The 17,596-nt window shown below is 44.0% G+C and overlaps 1 protein-coding gene across 1 annotated transcript; it reads left to right on the top strand.

Annotated features, from left to right (window-relative positions):
* Positions 1–3,047: 3,047 nt before the first annotated feature.
* On the top strand, positions 3,048–11,998 carry PRR15L (proline rich 15 like). Its single transcript, XM_081836180.1, has 2 exons — positions 3,048–4,060; positions 11,403–11,998. The coding sequence occupies exon 2, from the start codon at positions 11,423–11,425 to the stop codon at positions 11,744–11,746; it is 324 nt and encodes a 107-aa protein (XP_081692306.1). The 5' UTR covers positions 3,048–4,060; positions 11,403–11,422; the 3' UTR covers positions 11,747–11,998.
* The last annotated feature ends 5,598 nt before the right edge of the window (positions 11,999–17,596 follow it).

The following is a 17,596-nucleotide window of genomic DNA, read 5'->3' as shown; positions in this document are numbered from 1 at the left end:
TTTTGGGCTGGCTGGTGGGTCTTCCATGGTACACCATAAAGTCACAGAGTCTTAGGTTTACAGGATGGAGACAAAACAATACAAAATTGACCACAAATGTCCCAAACACAATCTGATTGCCAAAATCAGTCCTTGGCATTCTGGAGAGCCCTGGCTCAAATTATTCCAAGGCCACATGCAGTGCTTTTTTCGGGGGGATGGGACACAGGGGTACCCATACCCCTAAACATTTTGTGGATATTAAGTTTGGCCTCATTGAGGGGCAGTATTTCAATATGTCAGAAAATGAGAGTAAACAATTTTTTTAGGGGGAAAAGCACTGGCCATGTGTGTCTGTGTGATGGTAGAAAGAACATTAACTTTGCCTGAAGCCCTTGTGACCCTAAGGAACTGTACTTGCCATGAGAAATGAATGAGGTGAGAGTCATAGACAGCTGTCAATATTCTGTGCTGCCAAGAAGATGCTGGAATTCTATGCCAATTTGCAACCAGAAATGGTGAATTAGACAGGGTGTATTATGCGAGTGTGTATGTGTGTGCACATAATTTATTCTGGTGCTGGAAGTCATGGGGAGAGGTTGCTGAGAGCATGTGGGGGGGGGGTGCACCCACCCATCCACTAGCAATCCCATGAATATTTTTTGAAACGTACATCAAGATGAGCCCTGGGCCTGGCAGATGTTCTCTCTGTGTTGGGGAGACCACTGGGGAGGGCCGTTGTCTTCCCTACAATCAAAAGTTGATGGTGCAATTTTTAGAGACTTAGTGGATCTGATTCTTTTAATCCCCTTATGATATGCGTTTGGTCTAGTTAGGTAATTTTAGGCTCTGGACTAAGTGATCTCTTTCTCTCCCCCACACTCCATACAATTCTTTTGAAACTGAAGTATATTGTTTTGCTTACCGTACTTTGAAATGTATTAAGCCAGCCCTGCTTCATTTGTGGGTCCTCCTTCTCATCATCATCAGGAGTGGGGCCCTGGAAGATATGTTTTGTTTGGGCAAGGCTACACAGATCTGAAGGGACGCGGGTGGCGCCGTGGGTTAAACCACAGAGCCTAGGACTTGCCGATCAGAAGGTCGGTGGTTCGAATCCCCATGACGGGGTGAGCTCCCGTTGCTCGGTCCCTGCTTCTGCCAACCTAGCAGTTCAAAAGCACCTCAAAGTGCAAGTAGATCAATAGGTAAGGTAAACGGCGGGAAGGTAAACGGCGTTTCCATGCGCTGTCCAGGTTCGCCAGAAGCGGCTTAGTCATGCTGGCCACATGACCCAGAAGCTATACGCCGGCTCCCTCGGCCAATAAAGCGAGATGAGCGCCGCAACCCCAGAGTCGACCACAACTGGACCTAATGGTCAGGGGTCCCTTTACCTTTACTTTTTTACACAGATCTGTAATTTTCTGACACATATCTGCATTTAAATTCTGTTGATTTCTTATCTTATATTTTTTATCATCTTAGGGTGCTTCCAGATGACTTGTTTTATTGAGCATTCATCACAATCTGTTTGCCAGGGAGATTAGACGATGCTGGCTGTTTAATGAGCATTCGCTCTGATTTAATTGCAGGGAGGTTAGATGACATTGTGTCAGATGAAGTGTTAATCTCACACTTTCCAGTGCATTTTCCAGTCACTTTCCTTATCGCAAAAAGCCTGATCTTTTGGGGTGGGGGAGCAGGGAGGGAAATGGATTTGTTGTACAGGAGCTCCCAATCATTTCCAATTGCACAACCTGAATTTCCCAGTGTGTTCTTGAATTTCACCTGAAAACAGTGAGTCTGGAAGTGCCTTCCTTATGCCTACTTGTTTTTGAAGTTTATTGATTTTTTTATTATAAAAATTATATTGTGCTATTTTATGTAAACTGATAAAAGAGATTATTATTATGATTACATGGTCTTTACATTTTGTTAGATACATATAATAAATTTTAAAATGATGAAGTCCTGCCCTAACAGTACAACTGATATTTGTATTTATCTAATATAAATATATATTATATGCATTGAAGACATTATATAAATAATAGTTAAGGAGGATTCAAGTTTTGGAAACATGTCATCCTTGCTGGTATGGGTAAGCAGGTTTGTTGTCCTAAAAACAAAACAAAAAACCCCTTCAGCTTGCATTATCTTATGTCACAGAGGCAAAGGGATGAATTGGGGAATGTGGTTCTTTGCCATTCCGGGGTGCCTCTGGTTGGAGACGTTGTCTGGAGGCCAAGAGATGTGGTCTTGAAAGCAACGTAGTAACATGGTGATATTACCCATCCAGTCTTAAAAATGCTGTCGCCTGCTGCAATGCCCTGCGGCCTTTTACATAGGCAAATCAAGTTGGTTTCTATTGAAGGAAAGGGATAGACACAAACAAACCTGACACTGAAAATGGAAAGGGCAGAAATACCTGTGGCAGAGGATTCCAAACTTCCTAGACATTCTACATTTACTCTGGCCAAATTCCACACAAATAGGTTCACAAATAGATTCCCACATTCATGATGTTCACACCCCCCCATCCTTCAGCTTGGACACTGAGGTCCAACGCCGAGGGCCTTCTGGCGGTTCCCTCACTGCGAGAGGTGAGGTTACAGGGAACCAGGCAGAGGGCCTTCTCGCTAGTGGCGCCTGCCCTGTGGCACGCCCTCCAAGCAGATGTCAAGGCAATAAGCAACTATTTTACTTTTAAAAGACATCTGAAGGTGGCCCTGTTTAGGGAAGGTTTTAGTGTTTGATGCTGTACTGTGTTTTTAATATTCAGTTGGAAGCCACCCAGATGGGCGGGGTAAAATAAATAAATAAATAAATAAATAAATAAATAAATAAATAAATAAATAAATGTTATCAGTATCTCTTGGGTGCAGTTTTTTTCAGTGATGTTGGTTCACACATTTGACGGCCAGCAATCAAGTGTCAATATATGAAATTCACAGAATCACAGATTTGTAGAGTTGGAAGAGACCACCGGGGGGGGGGATCTATTTCAACCCCCTGCAATGCAGGAATCTTTGCACCCAACGTGATACTCAAATCCATGACCCCGAAATTAAGAGTCTCATGCTCTACCGACTGAACTATCCCTCAGATGTGCTGGTATATGCACAGGTGAAACAATCCTAATAACTTGGGCACTGTGTCATGAATAAGTAGGGATGGAGAACCTGTAACTCTCAAGATGTTGCTGAACTCCAGCTAGTACGGCCAAAGTCAGGGATAATGGGAGCTATACATCTGACAACACTTGGAAGAACATTGGTTCCTCATCCCTGTGAATGAAGATACTCACAGGTGGTTCCCTTGCTGCAAAATATAATTGTTAGGCACACCTTGATGTTCCAGCCAACATCTCCATTTTACACCCCAGTTATCAGGGTGTGATCTTTGCAAACCCAGTGCCTTACATTCCACTGCATCTCAGCCCCTGTATGTGTATGTATATTATCTATATTGCCTCTGGCCTTTTCAGTCAACAGCATACACCTGAGGAAGTAAGGTGTTTACCTATGAAAGTCTTGCCCCAATAAACTAATCTCTAAAGTGCCACAGGCCTCGTCCTTCTCTCTCTCTCTCTCTCTCTCTCTCTCTCTCTCTCTCTCTCTCCCCTCTTCTTCTCTGCAACAGGCTATCATAATTGCCATTCTGGAATCGAAAGGCCCTGGTGCTCCCCTGGTCTCCTCAGGTGACATCAACAAAGCGGCAGCAAAATGTCTTAGCTTAGATTTCTCTCATCATGAATATTCAGAACTCTCTCAGCTCGGCCTCTCTGTTAGTTCCTGTTTACTTTAGACAGGAGTGGCTGAGTCTCCGGTTAACCTTGACATAGAGAGAGAGAAGGAGAGAGAGAGAAAGGGGCGCAGCACAAACAGGTATGTTGCACCTCAGCACACCTGAGATGTGAGAGCCACTTTGCTACTGGCTGCCAGAGCCAAGGCTGCTTGTTTTGCCACGGAGACCTGCCTCACTGTCAGGACCTCGTCTCATCCCTTCTTCATGTTGGTCTTTTCCCATAACGGCTGAACTTGCTACTCGGTGAGAGACGAAGTTCAGAAGTCCAAGAGAGCAGGTATGTTTGTAATGGCACTGGGGGATGGGGGGGTGAAGGCAGAGGGAAACTTGAATGGCTCGCTGGGACATTGTGCCTCCACAAATGTTTAATTGATTGCCGCAACAGATGGAAAACCAGTGGACTGCAGTGGACGGAGTGCCGAGTCTTGATCTGGGAGACACAGGTTTCTCATCATTGCTAGTTCCTCAACTTTGCTAGGTGATATTGGATGATACAGTTTTTTCAGCCTAATCTACTATGCAGGGTTGTTGTAAAGAAAGCCTGAGATAAGAACAACATAACACCTGTATCTTGCCTTTGAGATAAGACGGGGAAACAAAATATATGACAAAAATGTACACACACAAACATGCAACATTAAACACTACTCATCACCGTGTACATAATTTAAACATAACAGCGAATCGCCTATGATTTAATTAATTTCACATCCAGAAACACCTCTTAGCATTTCCATCTTTCTAAAAGTTCATCTGCACACTGGCCAGTGACTCCTTTCCCCATGTTGCTTTTATATACTAATTTCACATTGACACGATGTTTATCCCTGTTCCTTTAAACTCTTGGGGGAAAAATTAAAAATCACTCAAAATAGCTTTCAGAAGAGGAACTGACAATTTAATAATCTACCATGCAAGGTTGTTGTGAGGGTGGGACCTTTAAGGTGCGTTTGAGATAAAATGGGAAAACAAAAATCAACTACGTAATGGCCTTTTGAATATATTCCACATCAGCAAACCCGGATTAACCCCTGAAGGTACACTTGATAAGAAGGTTCTGTACGGCCAGTCCTGACTCCTTAATATGTATATCAGATGTGCTGGCATACACAATTCCCCTCCCCACTTGTACTCACTCTATGCTTTGCAGTATAGTTATCTTAGGTATACATCTTTAAAATGTGAAGAGGTAAATGGCCCTAAGATCCTTCCCATGCAGTGTTTTTTTTTGGGGGGGGGGGAAGGGTTGTACATTAAAAGCACAGTTGCTGCCCATATGATTTGTGATAGAAATAGCACATTTCTTCACCATTCAAAGTGCCCTCTTTACTGGGGGAAACGCAATTTCCCCTACAGCTCATGCATCCCTTGCTACTGCAACAATTGTGTGAGTCCTGCAGGGTCCAGTAGGACGTTGTTACCTGTGACATAAATGGCAATGAGCACTTCAGCTGCTTCTCTGCTGTCCCAAATGCATGTACTAAGTCGTGAATGTTTTTAGAAAAACACTGGCTGGATCTAGACACATGGAAGAAGTGTTGCAGTTAAACGTGTTGCAAACTTTGTATGAGAAATTGGGTTAGCAAAAACAGGACTCCACAGCACAATCTGGTGTCACAGTGTTAGAATGCTTAACAACACGTATAAAGCACTTTTTCTTTGCCAATGAAGCTGAGTCTACTGTTTCATATGGGGTTGTTGTTTTTTTAATGTATGCAATGTTTTAAAGTTGAATACGCTCTTATAAACCCTTGGCACAGTAGTATACAAGCAAAAGGAAAGCTGGCATTTCTTATGCCTGCAAGTTTTTATTTTATTTTATTACAATATTGTCCACGTCAAAACACCCCTCCCTTGTTACTGTTTCCATGAGATTTTTTTATGTACTGGGTTTTCCACAGAAATCATAAGGTTCTCTCTCCCCTCCTGTCATTTTATCTTCACAACAACCCTGCAAACTAGGTTAGGCAGAGATATTGTGACAGGCCTAAGATCATCCAGTGAGCTTCATGGCTGAATGAGAATTTGAAGCCTGGTCTCTCCAGGTCCTAGTCCAAGTACTCTAACCAGTGCACCATGTTTCTCTCATTTATGAGGTTGGCATTTTGATGCAGGTGACACAGTGAAAGACGTACGTGTCTGTGCAGTACCAATCCCACAATAAACCGACACGTGGAACTACCCAAAGGGCAATTCCAAGGCTGTCTAACTGTCAAACCTCTCCTTACCAAAGAATCGTAGGAACTGTATTTTTGCAAGAAATACTAGGGCTTATAAACAGCAAATTCATGCCATATGGCATGCATAAAACTACAATTTGCATACTACAGGGAAGGCGAAGGCAGTTATGCCGCTAAACCCATTTCAAACAAGTTTCGAGCCACTTTGAAATTTGTAATGTAAATCTGCCCGAAGACAGGTGGTGTGTGCAAAAGATGGACCCCTCCCACTCACTCCTACGCAGCAAGCCATTTCTGGGAGAGCTGGGGTGGTGGTGGAGGGGATGCTTGACCCTCCAGCCCAGCCTTCTCCCGCCTGATAGCTTCTAAATGTTGTTTGACTCCAAATCCCAGGAGCCCCATTCAGCATGGCCAATGGCCAAGGATGATGGGAGTGTTAGTCCAGCAACTTCTGGAGGGCACCTGGTTGAAAAAAACTGTGCTAGCCCCTTTCTCCTCTTCAGAGGGATCTGCCAGTAAACATAGTTGCTCATAAGAGCAAAATGTGGATTTGCACCAACCTGTCTCCCCATTAATTTAGAGGTATTCACATTATGTCCTCCCCATTCCTGCATTGCCCAGCACCTTGCTCCCTTTAAATGTGGGGTTTTTCAACCCTTAGAAAGTCCGAAAAGGCCAGGATCGAAAAACCCCGCATTTACAGGCGGAAAGGTTAGGGACAGCTCTTCGATGGAGAGGAGGCCATTTTCCAATGTGGACAAACCATAAGCTCTTCAGGCATGGGAAAGTCTATGGTTGGTGTTTCAACAGGGAAGCATTTCCCAGATTACCTCAGATATAGCTGCAGAAGACCTTATGCCAACGTGACGTAGTGGAACATGTGGACATTGTTGGGGCTTACTTTGAGAAAGTAGGAAGAGCATAACTTTTCCAGCATGGTGGATCAGTGTGCGTTTACATGTGTGAAGAGCATCATGGGCTGACGAGAGTGCCTGCAGTGGTAACAGAGGTCAGAGATGCCACAAAAATGGCACATCCAATATACTGTCCCCCTTCAAGAGTCCTGTCTGCTTTCAAGGTAGAGCGAGGTAGTAGCAACCATATTAGAAAGCATTGGGTACTCCTATAGGGATTGTTCAGGAGCACTAGCGGAGGAAGAGGAATGTGGGGGGAGCGCACCACCCCCGGCAGCGCAATTCCGGTGGGGTGCCATCACGGCTGCCTCCCCACCTGCCCTGGTACCTCCTTGGGTTGCCTTGGGCAAGATCAAGTGACCAACAAACAAATAAATAATAACATTAATGATTTCAAGCCAACGATGGTCGGTCACTCACTCCTGCAGACCCTTTAAATACTGGGTGTTTGGACTCACACCCTCTGACATGCCTGGGGGGAAACCAGGATGCAAGTCTTTTGGGGCTGTGCTCCCAGGCGAGTCCCGTGACTTGCATGAGAGCATGGCATCCAAAAGCACATGTCTTTCAGAGTTGTGTTCTTGCACAAGCCAAAATGGGGTATACTAGGAGCCAATCAGAAGCAAGGATGGCTTCTGTAATTTCCAAGGTGTCTTGGGAGAGTTGAGGAGTGTGCATCACTGTCTTTAAACTTTCTAGATTCAGAAACGTTCTAGAACCACTTCCGTATGAATATGTCTACTGAGAAAGAGCTGCATGGAAACATTATGTGCCACAGAGAATTCTGGGAGGTTTTCTATGTCTAAGGATGTTTCCAGATTGTCACTGTTTTTTGAATGGGATTCAATCACATACTGGTAAACTCAGGTTGTGCAGTTATAGTTGATTTGGAGGTTTTGCGCAACAAACCTCTTTGCGTTAGCGCAATGTCACATCTAAACTCATCACAAACAAATCAGAATAAATGCTCATCAAGTAGCCACTGCTGTCGAATCTCTCTGCAAACAAATCAGGATGAATGCTCAGCAAACAGATCATCTGGAAGTGCCCTCAGTTCAGGGAGAGTGCTTGTCAGGGTTACTGGGTCCCACCATTGTTTCACATGAATTGAGATTGCACCCCAGAATAGAGGGTTCCCAAAGTGTAGCTTACAGTCCACCATAATTCTACAGCATCTAGCACAGCACCTTATAATTACTAAACAACAGACAGAAAAATCATTAAATGGTTCTCCAGCACCCTCAACCATTTTCTCAAGGCCCGGAGCATTGGGGAGATTTGTGAACCACTGCGTTAGAATAACTCCATACTCCCAGTTATCTATGCTTTGCTGGGGAAATGTAACAACGGAGGGAAAGCTGTATTTCAGGTACTGATCAGTTCAGTATTCCAATTTTTACATCAGTTTGCAAACTTAATAATAATAATTCATCAGTACTTCAATGCAAATATCTCTTAATACACTGTACACACATTTTTATTTGCATTTTTGTCTATTACAGTATACCCATTTGTGAAAAGCATTTTGTGTATTATTTTTACGAATATGTGCATTTATACGCACACTTTACTCTAGTGTGTACATTTTTGTATATGTAACTTGTCTAGAGAACTGCACTGCAAAATTCTGAGAGGTACGATTTTTTGAAAGATGGCTATGTTTTGATTTATGTATTGGTTTGGAAGGTGCAAATTAGGTAAAATTGCCTTTAAATGTGAGCCAAATAGAATTTCTCCCCTGTCCCTACACACACAGACATTGTGTTTGTGTGTGTGTGTGTGTGTGTGTATCTAAGCCCTCATATATTACCCAACCCTTTCTGAAGTGCTCAGAACAGGTTACATTCTACCCTTGAGCTCATTTTGTTCTCATAGCAACAAGGTTAGGTTCGGGGGCTGACTCAAGGCTGGGCCTATTATTAGGCAAAGTGAGGTGGCTATCTCAGGCAGCTGGTTTTAGATGTACTGAAAAGGCAGGAAAATGTTAGCTATTTCATTTATTATTATACTGCCAGTAAGGGGGAGAGGCACCTGTGAAATTTTCTGCCTGATCTAGTCACCAGCATGGAGTACCATCACTTCTCTCTTTTTTGCAGCCATTTTGTGCTGGCACCCACAGCACTTTTATCGGCATATGAGAAGCAGCACCTCCTTTTTATTTATTTACCAAGACATTTATGTAGATGGGGAGAGAAGCAGAGGCACCTTTTGTAACTCTGCGTCAGACAACAGAGGTCACATCCATACACCATATATTTAAAGCACATGGCTTCCCTGAAAGGATCCTGGGAGCTGTAATTTGTTAAGCGTGCTAGGAACTGCAACTCTGTGAGGAGTAAAGTACAGTTCCCAGGATACTTTGTGGGAAGCCATATACTTTAAACGTTTTATATACATTGTGTGGATATGACCATGTACTGTATCTTCTTGGGGCAACCCAGGCAGCTGTGTAGTATAGTGTTTGTAGTTCATAACTCACAACTGGACCATAAGAATCTAGAGTGGGTTACCACTGTGTCAAACCATGTTCTTTCTTCTTTCTTTATAAGGAAATAGATGTCAAGAGAAAAACAGAGTGAGAGAAGATGGGGAAGTGGGTCACAAGGATTAAGATATTAAAGTAAAGGTCAAACCTCGATTTGGACAGGCAGAAGATGAGTTAGAGCACATGCCTTGTGTCCTAGGTCCAATGCACAACATCTCTTTCTCTTTTTTTAAAGGAACAGGTTAACAGGTGATGAGGAAGACCTCTACCTGAGGCCCAGGCAAGCTTGTGACTGTAGCTAATACTGGGATAGATGGACAAACCTGGTAAAAGGTAGCTTCCTATCTACCTATGGCAATGAAGCTTAAGTCACATAGTAGTTGCAGTCCTAGCACAAGAGTGTGGGACCTGCAGTCTTCCAGATGTTGTTGAACTTCAACTCATCAGACCCCGCCAACAACATCTGGAGAGCTACATGTTTCCCAACCCTGGCACTGCTCATCCTTTGTTCCTGCCCAGGGAGGCCCTGCCCCTCAGAGCCAGTGTGTCACACGGGGCTGGGCCTCAGCGGCTGCAGCCTATCCTCCTCTTTGCCCGCTCTCCAGCAGCCGCTATGAGCTGCCCAATGGAGGAGGCTGGCTGTGGCAGCCATGGATAGGCCACTCCCCTCGCAGCTGCTGAAGCCACACCCACCATTGCTCGGAATAAGCGCCAGTTCATCCCTGTCCCCTAGTTCAGCAACGGCAAAACTGGCGGAGGAAATAAGGACATTCTGGGATCAATTCAGAAGCCAGGATGGCTTTCATTATTCTGGGACTGTCCCTGGAAAATCGGGACACTTGGAGGGTATGAGACTGAGCAGGCACACAGATGTCCCCTAGTCTTCACCATGGCAAGATGTACTGTATTTCCAGTCAAACTACAGTTATTCTTTCTAAATTTGCACCTATGGATATAAATTAGCACAATGTAAATTGCATGCAGCTCTGTGCCTTTTTTTATTATTAAAGTAATGGGTTTCCTCCTTTTCAGCTATATGTAAGTGCCCATCCTGCTGAGATGCGGGTGGCGCTGTGGGTTAAACCATAGAGCCTAAGGCTTGCAGATCAGAAGGTCGGCGGTTCAAATCCCCGTGACGGGGCGAGCTCCCGTTGTTCGGTCCCTGCTGCTGGCCACCTAGCAGTTCGAAAGCACATCAAAGTGCAAGTAGATAAATAGGTACCGCTCTGGCGGGAAGGTAAACGGTGTTTCTGTGCGCTGCTCTTGTTTCGCCAGAAGCGGCTTAGTCATGCTGGCCACATGACCCGGAAGCTGTCTGCGGACAAACGCCTGCTCCCTCGGCCTATAGAGCAAGATGAGCGTGCAACCCCAGTCATCTGCGACTGGACCTAACGGTCAGGGGTACCTTTACCGTTAAGTGCCCATTCTGCTGAGCTCACAGGCCAAGGCTCTTGCTGTTAGTGCCTAAGGCCTCGAGGCTTCAGGATAACTATTTGCCTTGTGTAATCTGTTACTAGAAATTGGGATTTTTTTCTGGGGTGCGGCGAACAAAACAAGATTTGGAATTCTAAGGAATTAATCCCTGGCCAGCCTCAGAGGAAAGAACCAGCCCAAGCCACAAAATCCTGCAGATGACCTGTTTTTTGAACATTCATCCTGATTTCTCTGCATAAAGCTTGCCTGGAGGTTAGGCTACATCCAGCCTTCACTGAGCATTTGTTCTGATTTGTTTATGGGGTGGTTATAAAACAAAGAACAATTCACATTCATCCTATTTGCCTGCGGGATGTTTATACATATTCCTGTCAATTGCTCATTCATTTCAAGCTTTTCCTTGCATTTCTCTGTCACTTTCCTAGAAGTGTGTTTCTTTTTTTTTTATGTGGGTTTGTTGCACTAGTGCAACAGAGTACTTTAATCCCCTTCAGTTGTGCAAACCTACATTTTTTTCAGTACACGCTTGAAACTTGCAGGCAAAATGGCTAGCAGTCTGGAGGCACCTCCTGATAATAATAGATCTGCTTTCCCCCCACATTCAAGGGTGTCGATTCCTGGCCACCATGGCGGAAAACAATTATAGCTGGTGGAAGCTGACTTTTCTCCGGAAAAAAAAATCCACCCCCAAAGTATTGTATGAAAGCCCAGATATCTACGATGTCACCAACAATGAGAACCAACAGGAGGGTGTGCTTGCTGACGGGGGAAACAGCGGGAGCAGCGAGCACGAATTCAACGCCCGGCTAGAGAAGATTGTGGACAAGAGCACCAAAGGGAAACACGTCAAAGTCTCTCATTCAGGGCGCTTCAAGGAAAAGAAGAAAGTAAGGGCCACGTTGTCAGAAAACCCCAATTTTTTTGCTGATAGCGAACGGGACGAGAAATAAGGAGGTGGATGAAAGAGAAATGTTCTCTTCACATGCCCTCATTTGAGGATGTTTCTCTGGTCTGAGAGAAGCGTACGACACATGCATTTCAACTCATTTGCAAATGAAGTTTAACGAAGGACCACCTGGGCTTTCGAGATTGGGTCCTGATTTTCACTTGAAAAGAAAAGTTTCAGAAGAAGATGAACTTTATTAATGTTACTAGTCTTTTTTTTAATTTAAGGAATAAAGCTAATAGTATTTAAAATGCAAGACAGGAGAAGCCAGAGGCACAGCAGAGAATGTGTGGTGCAAGTATCATATTCAGAATTGCTTAACCAGTTACCCCTGGATACCATTAGGAACCCTATCATCCCAGTGGTGCTATGAGGGCAAGACTAGGGCTAAGGTTCAGGGCTCCAGTCAGCAAAATTACACACACACACACACACACACACACACACACACACACACACACATTCAGTAGGGCTAGCTTACCATATTTTGAAGTTAAGAGAATACATATTTACTACCTATGGAGGAGAAGTACCATTAAACCATAATGTTTCAAAAATTTCCATAGTGTACCACCATGTGACCCTCATAATTGGGGTGCAAGTCGAGCCAACATGTTTGCCACCCAAGATTAGCATCAACACATGGCATCCTCAGGCAACAGCTGGGACTCCAGCACTCCAGCTGTGCCAATCAGCACTGATGGCTGCCTCAGCCACAGTTTCCTTGGAGGTAGGTTTATCTGGTTGCAGTGGCTCAGTCTGAGAAGCTGCCCACCACTGAAAATTTCCCACAATGCCCCAGAACACTCAGTGTAGTAGAATTTTTTGGGGGGGATCACCAATCTTTTTTGGCCAGCAGACACATTTGGAATTTTGAGGAAGTATCATGGAAACAAGTCACAAAACTAGTGCTATGAGCTATGAGAGCATGGCATGCCCTCCAACATTTCTCCGATGAAAATACGGACGTCCCATTCCATAATGATAATTTTGCTATTTATACTGTGAGGCCTAAAAAAAATTCCCTACGCAAGGAAGCGCTGACTGGACAGCAGGATTTAATCAGCAAATATACCCCCATACATCTTACTGGGTTGCCCCAACCACTATGGGCAGCTTCCAACATACAGTGGTACCTCGGTTTACAAACTTAATCCATTCCTGAAGTCCGTTCTGAAACCAAATCTGTTCTTAAACCGAGGCACGCTTTCCCAAATGAGGCCTCCCGCAGCCAGTGCCCTTCCACTCTTCGGCTTCTGTTTATAGACCGAGGTAAAGTTCACAAACCGTTCGTAAACCGAATAGTTCGTAAACAGGACTGTTCTTAAACCTAAGTACCACTATATATAAAAAGCATAATAAAACATTAAAGAAACTTCCCTTTACAGCATTGCCTTTGGACGGCTCAGGGGTCGGATAACTCCACTGCTTTTTTTCTGGGGGTACGCATACCCCTAAAAATTTGTAAATCTAAGTTTTGCCTCATTTAAGGGCAGTATTTCAATATGAGTAGGAAAATGAGAGTACCCCTAAACATTTTTTTTAAAGGAAAAAAGCACTAGATAACTCCATACCCTCCAACATTTCTCCAATGAAAATAGGGACATTCTAAGGGAAAGTGGGACATTCCAGAATCAAATCAGAAACCAGGACGGCTTCTCTAAATCAGGGACATCCCTGGAAACTAGGGACACTTGGAGGGCCTGGCATGGCATAACATAAAATGGCTGCTGTGGGGGCATGGCATAACAAAATGGCTACCACATCTAAACGAAAGAGACAGGAACACAGAATAGTGTCAGTGTGCCACCACTTCGACTCCCCCTCCCAAATCAAAGAGGGAAAGGGAATGTGCAATTTATGCAGAGAACAAGCAAGTGCAAACAGGAACTGAGTTGCAAGAGCAGTCTTTTTTGCATTGTGGATATGGGGGGTGGGCTCAAATTACTAAGACCTTTCACGGGCACCATAGAAAGTATTGGTGGCCACACTAGAACCTCCAGGCATTGTGGGAAATTTAAATGGTAGGTGGGTTCCTAGGTTAAGCTACTGGTACAATGTAATTTCATTGCTGAGGGGTGGGGAGGTACCTTGCTCAGGGGCTGCTCAGCAATGAAACCAGCCTTGTTGTCACCTCTTGAGGCCAGTGTGCCCTGCTAAAGCTGGAGATTCTAATCTGTCCTTGTATGGTGCCAGCCTCCACAATTGTGACCCACCAAGCTCAACAGACCCACGGGAATGCATTCTGGCGTGTCAGGCATGTGATGAACATCCCACTACGCCTATTTTGCAGTCAGGGGAATGCTGCAAAAACAGGTTTATCGAGGACCACCAGATAAGGCTGGAGGGCTGTGTATTCAGTGATGGGCCACAATTTGTGCAGGTTTGATCCAAGGGATATTCTGGAGTCAGCAATCGATGATGATGGTAATAATAATAATAATAATAATAATAATAATAATAATAGAAACTGAACATGCCCTTGCTCAGAAGCCTTAACTTTCCTCCAAGGGATGAAATATCCAGCTACAATGCGTCACATAAGCCCTACATGAAACCTTTCCCTTTTCCATCTACTCGGACTGCAAAACGGGCATTTCTCTCACCATCATCTGTGACTTTATGTTTTTCCTCCCTCCACTGTGCAGCATTAGGGATGTTTATAGAGAAAAGCGTGCTTTAGCATGGAATTGCAACCCTAGTAACATGCATTTTGTTTTATGACTGATCTATGCAGGGATCAAAAGGTCATTTCTCTCCAGCTCAAACTGAACAGTAAACCTCATGGCAGGGGTGGGGATCCCTCAGGCTTGGGTGCAAAATGTCACCCTCCGGGCCTCTTTATCTCACATTTTGAACTCTCCCCACGTCACACCCCTCTCTGCCCTGGTGACACCCAGCACACCAGCCCTCCTGCTCCACACCCTCTCTGAGTGCCTTTGCCTAACTGGAACGTATCTCCGAACTGTAATAACACCTCTTGCTTGCCTTGATGAAAGAAGAGGAAATGTTTGTGTATATGTGAGTGGAAACCTTTGATCTTTGTGTTGCTGGAATGTAACCTAGAGTACAAAGTGGCCCACCCACTTTTGCCTAAGGCCCCACCCACAAGGTTCTCCTAGCAGTGGTTCTCAACCTGTGGGTCCCCAGATGTTGATGGACTATAACTCTCATCATCCCTGAGCTCTGGCTTTGCTAGCTAGGGGTGATGGGAGTTGTAGTTCAACAACATCTGGGGATCCACAGGTTGAGAAAGGCTGTAAGAGGGAATGTGTCCCTCAGAGCAAAGTAAATTCCTTATCCCTGCCCTCGAGGAATGTCTCACTAGCTTGAGTCGTCAGAAGCTGTTTTTCTTATTTTCTTATTTGTCCACCTGCTTTATATACCACTTTTGGGGGCGCAACTGCTCCTTCAAGGCAGGGTACAAAATTTCAAAAAGTGCATTCATGATAAAAAAATTTTTTAAAAAATGTCCAATTAAAACGACACACTCCTTAAAATTGAACAATAGGAGGTCAAAATGTCAACGGCGATCAATAAAAAAATGAAGTGATTAATAAAAAGTAGATTGGAATAAAAATGGGTTTGTTTCTTAAAAGTTTCCAAAGATGGGATTCTAAGGGAGAGAGTTCCAGAAGAGCAAAGCCTATGACAAAAAGATCCTGCCTCTGGTACCAGCCACTTCTCTGTGCATGTATGTGCAGGACTTGTTTGGGGGATCACAGGGAGAGACTGTTTGGTTCATATTTACTCCATAGCCTGATATCCAAGTTCAAGGGTCCTTGCTCAAAGTGTCACCTAAATGCCAGCAAACATCCAATTCAGTCCAAACCATATTAACTCAGATCCATTACAGTGGAGGGAAGGACTTCTGAAAATGATGGCAACATACATTGAATTCAAGGTTGTCCTTTTCCCACATTCAGTTCAGTTGCCTCCAGTCAGTCCCTGCCAAGGCTGTCTGGCAAGTCAGGTGAACACTTGCTGTGAAGAACTGTATTAATAACTCACCTATCAACCTCAGTTTATACTCATAAAAACCTACTGTTCTGCTGAACTTTGCACACCAGTTTCATTGAACTTCATCACAGTTTGTCTTCCTAATTGGCAAGAATTGCTTGCTGCAAAAAACTTGTCCCCAACCGTTGCCCCAAATATATTGGGTTTCAAAAGGCGAAACTTCCCCCACCCTCACCCATCTCAATAGAAAGCATTAGGCCACATTTGCAACATACATTTAAAGCACTCTGAAACCACTTTAAATAGTCATGGATTCGCCCAAATAATTCTGGGGGCTATCATTTGTTAAAAGTTTTGAGAGTTGTTAGGAAACGCTTAATTACCTTCTAGATCTACAATTCCCAGAGTTCCCTGTGAAGAGGGATTGACTGTTAAACCACACTGGGAATTGTAGTTAATTATAGTGATGAGATTATCTCTGAGCTTACACAGAGTGTCTCCCTAGTAAGTCGTTGCATGCAAACACGGGCCCAGACAGGGTTGTGATCATAACATGAGAAGGAAACAATGTTATGTGATTTAAGGGAAGGGCTGATTTTACATGATTAAGACCTACAGCTAGGTTTTGACTACCTGTTTTGAGCCAATATGTTAGCTGCCTTCTCTCCCCGGCCACCTTTCATATCATCAGCCCCCAGACCTATCTATCCTTAGGAATCCCCATTGCCCCCCAGTTCCTCTTTGTCTTCTTTCTCCCACTGATCTTTCATATTATTTAAAGTGGCCAGACTGTTTTCCACCATTCTATGATATAGCCTTCTCTTTAATTAATTTGTGGTTATTGTGTGACATCACAGGAGCACACCCAATGGCAGGAGTGAGAGATGAGTTGTTTCTATGGTCATCTCATCCTTATACCTTGATCTCCAGAGTGTAGTAGGTCAGTTCATCCTGGGACAAAAGAACTTACTGTGTTCTGTTTTGATAATAGATTCTAAGGACAGTGTCAGCTGCAGGAAATACAATCCCCTTTGGGCAGATTGGAGCATGGTTGTACATCCAAGAATTCAATACAGAGCACGTCCATACAATATAGCCTTTCTTTACGCTGAAATGTCCCCGTTTTATTTCTGTTTAGTTTCAAATATGACCCCACCCAGCTGTGTGTGTGTGTGTGTGCTTCAAACAGGTTCTTTATGAAGCTATTTCTGCTTTAGATGCTACAAAAAGGTCTATTCAGTTGCGTCCAGATGCATCTTCAACCCCCTCCATCTACCTTTATTTCCTCTTTGTGTTAGGGGCACAAAAAATATGAGGAGAAATGAACAGAGAGGTTTTGTCTTATTTACAGCCTTTGTTTATAGGAGAAAGATATTCAACTAACGTATAAGGAAAACTCCCTCAGACCTCCACAGCCAATCAGAGTAGGAGTTACCTCAGCAAATATCATGCTATTCAGACTGGTTGCTAGGCAACACCACCCCAACCAACACCCTCTTGGTTGGCTGGCTAACTGTAAACAGAATTAACCATTCGGTTACTAAATGAATGATCCCTGATGCACTTCCAACAAGAGGTGTGCATGGATACTGCTCTCCCGACAACAGGAATAGCAGCATCAGGGGTACAAGGCACAACTCTGACTGATAAACTCTTCTAGCCCCATATCTCTTTAAGTGGCCATCTCGAAGTGAAAGGCACTCACCTTGTGCTGAGACACACACATCCATCCTTTTTAGAACTGTACATATCTCAGGGAGAAATCCTAACAAGTGAAAATAAGCGCCAGGGCAAGGTCTTGGATTCAAATGAATACTTGAGTCAGTTTAGCTTGGAGTGCAGATCTTCACTGGAGTGTTAACATAATGCTTCATAGCTGAGCACTTGGTAACTA

This window comes from Podarcis erhardii, assembly GCF_964252035.2.
Source record: "Podarcis erhardii genome assembly, chromosome: 13".
NCBI classification, from domain to species: Eukaryota; Metazoa; Chordata; class Lepidosauria; order Squamata; family Lacertidae; genus Podarcis; species Podarcis erhardii.
This window is presented reverse-complemented; position numbering and strand designations above follow the sequence as displayed.

Bases quoted from the DNA above. Each gene is read 5' to 3' on its own strand.
- PRR15L (XM_081836180.1), top strand. From the start codon at position 11,423: ATGGCGGAAAACAATTATAGCTGGTGGAAGCTGACTTTTCTCCGGAAA.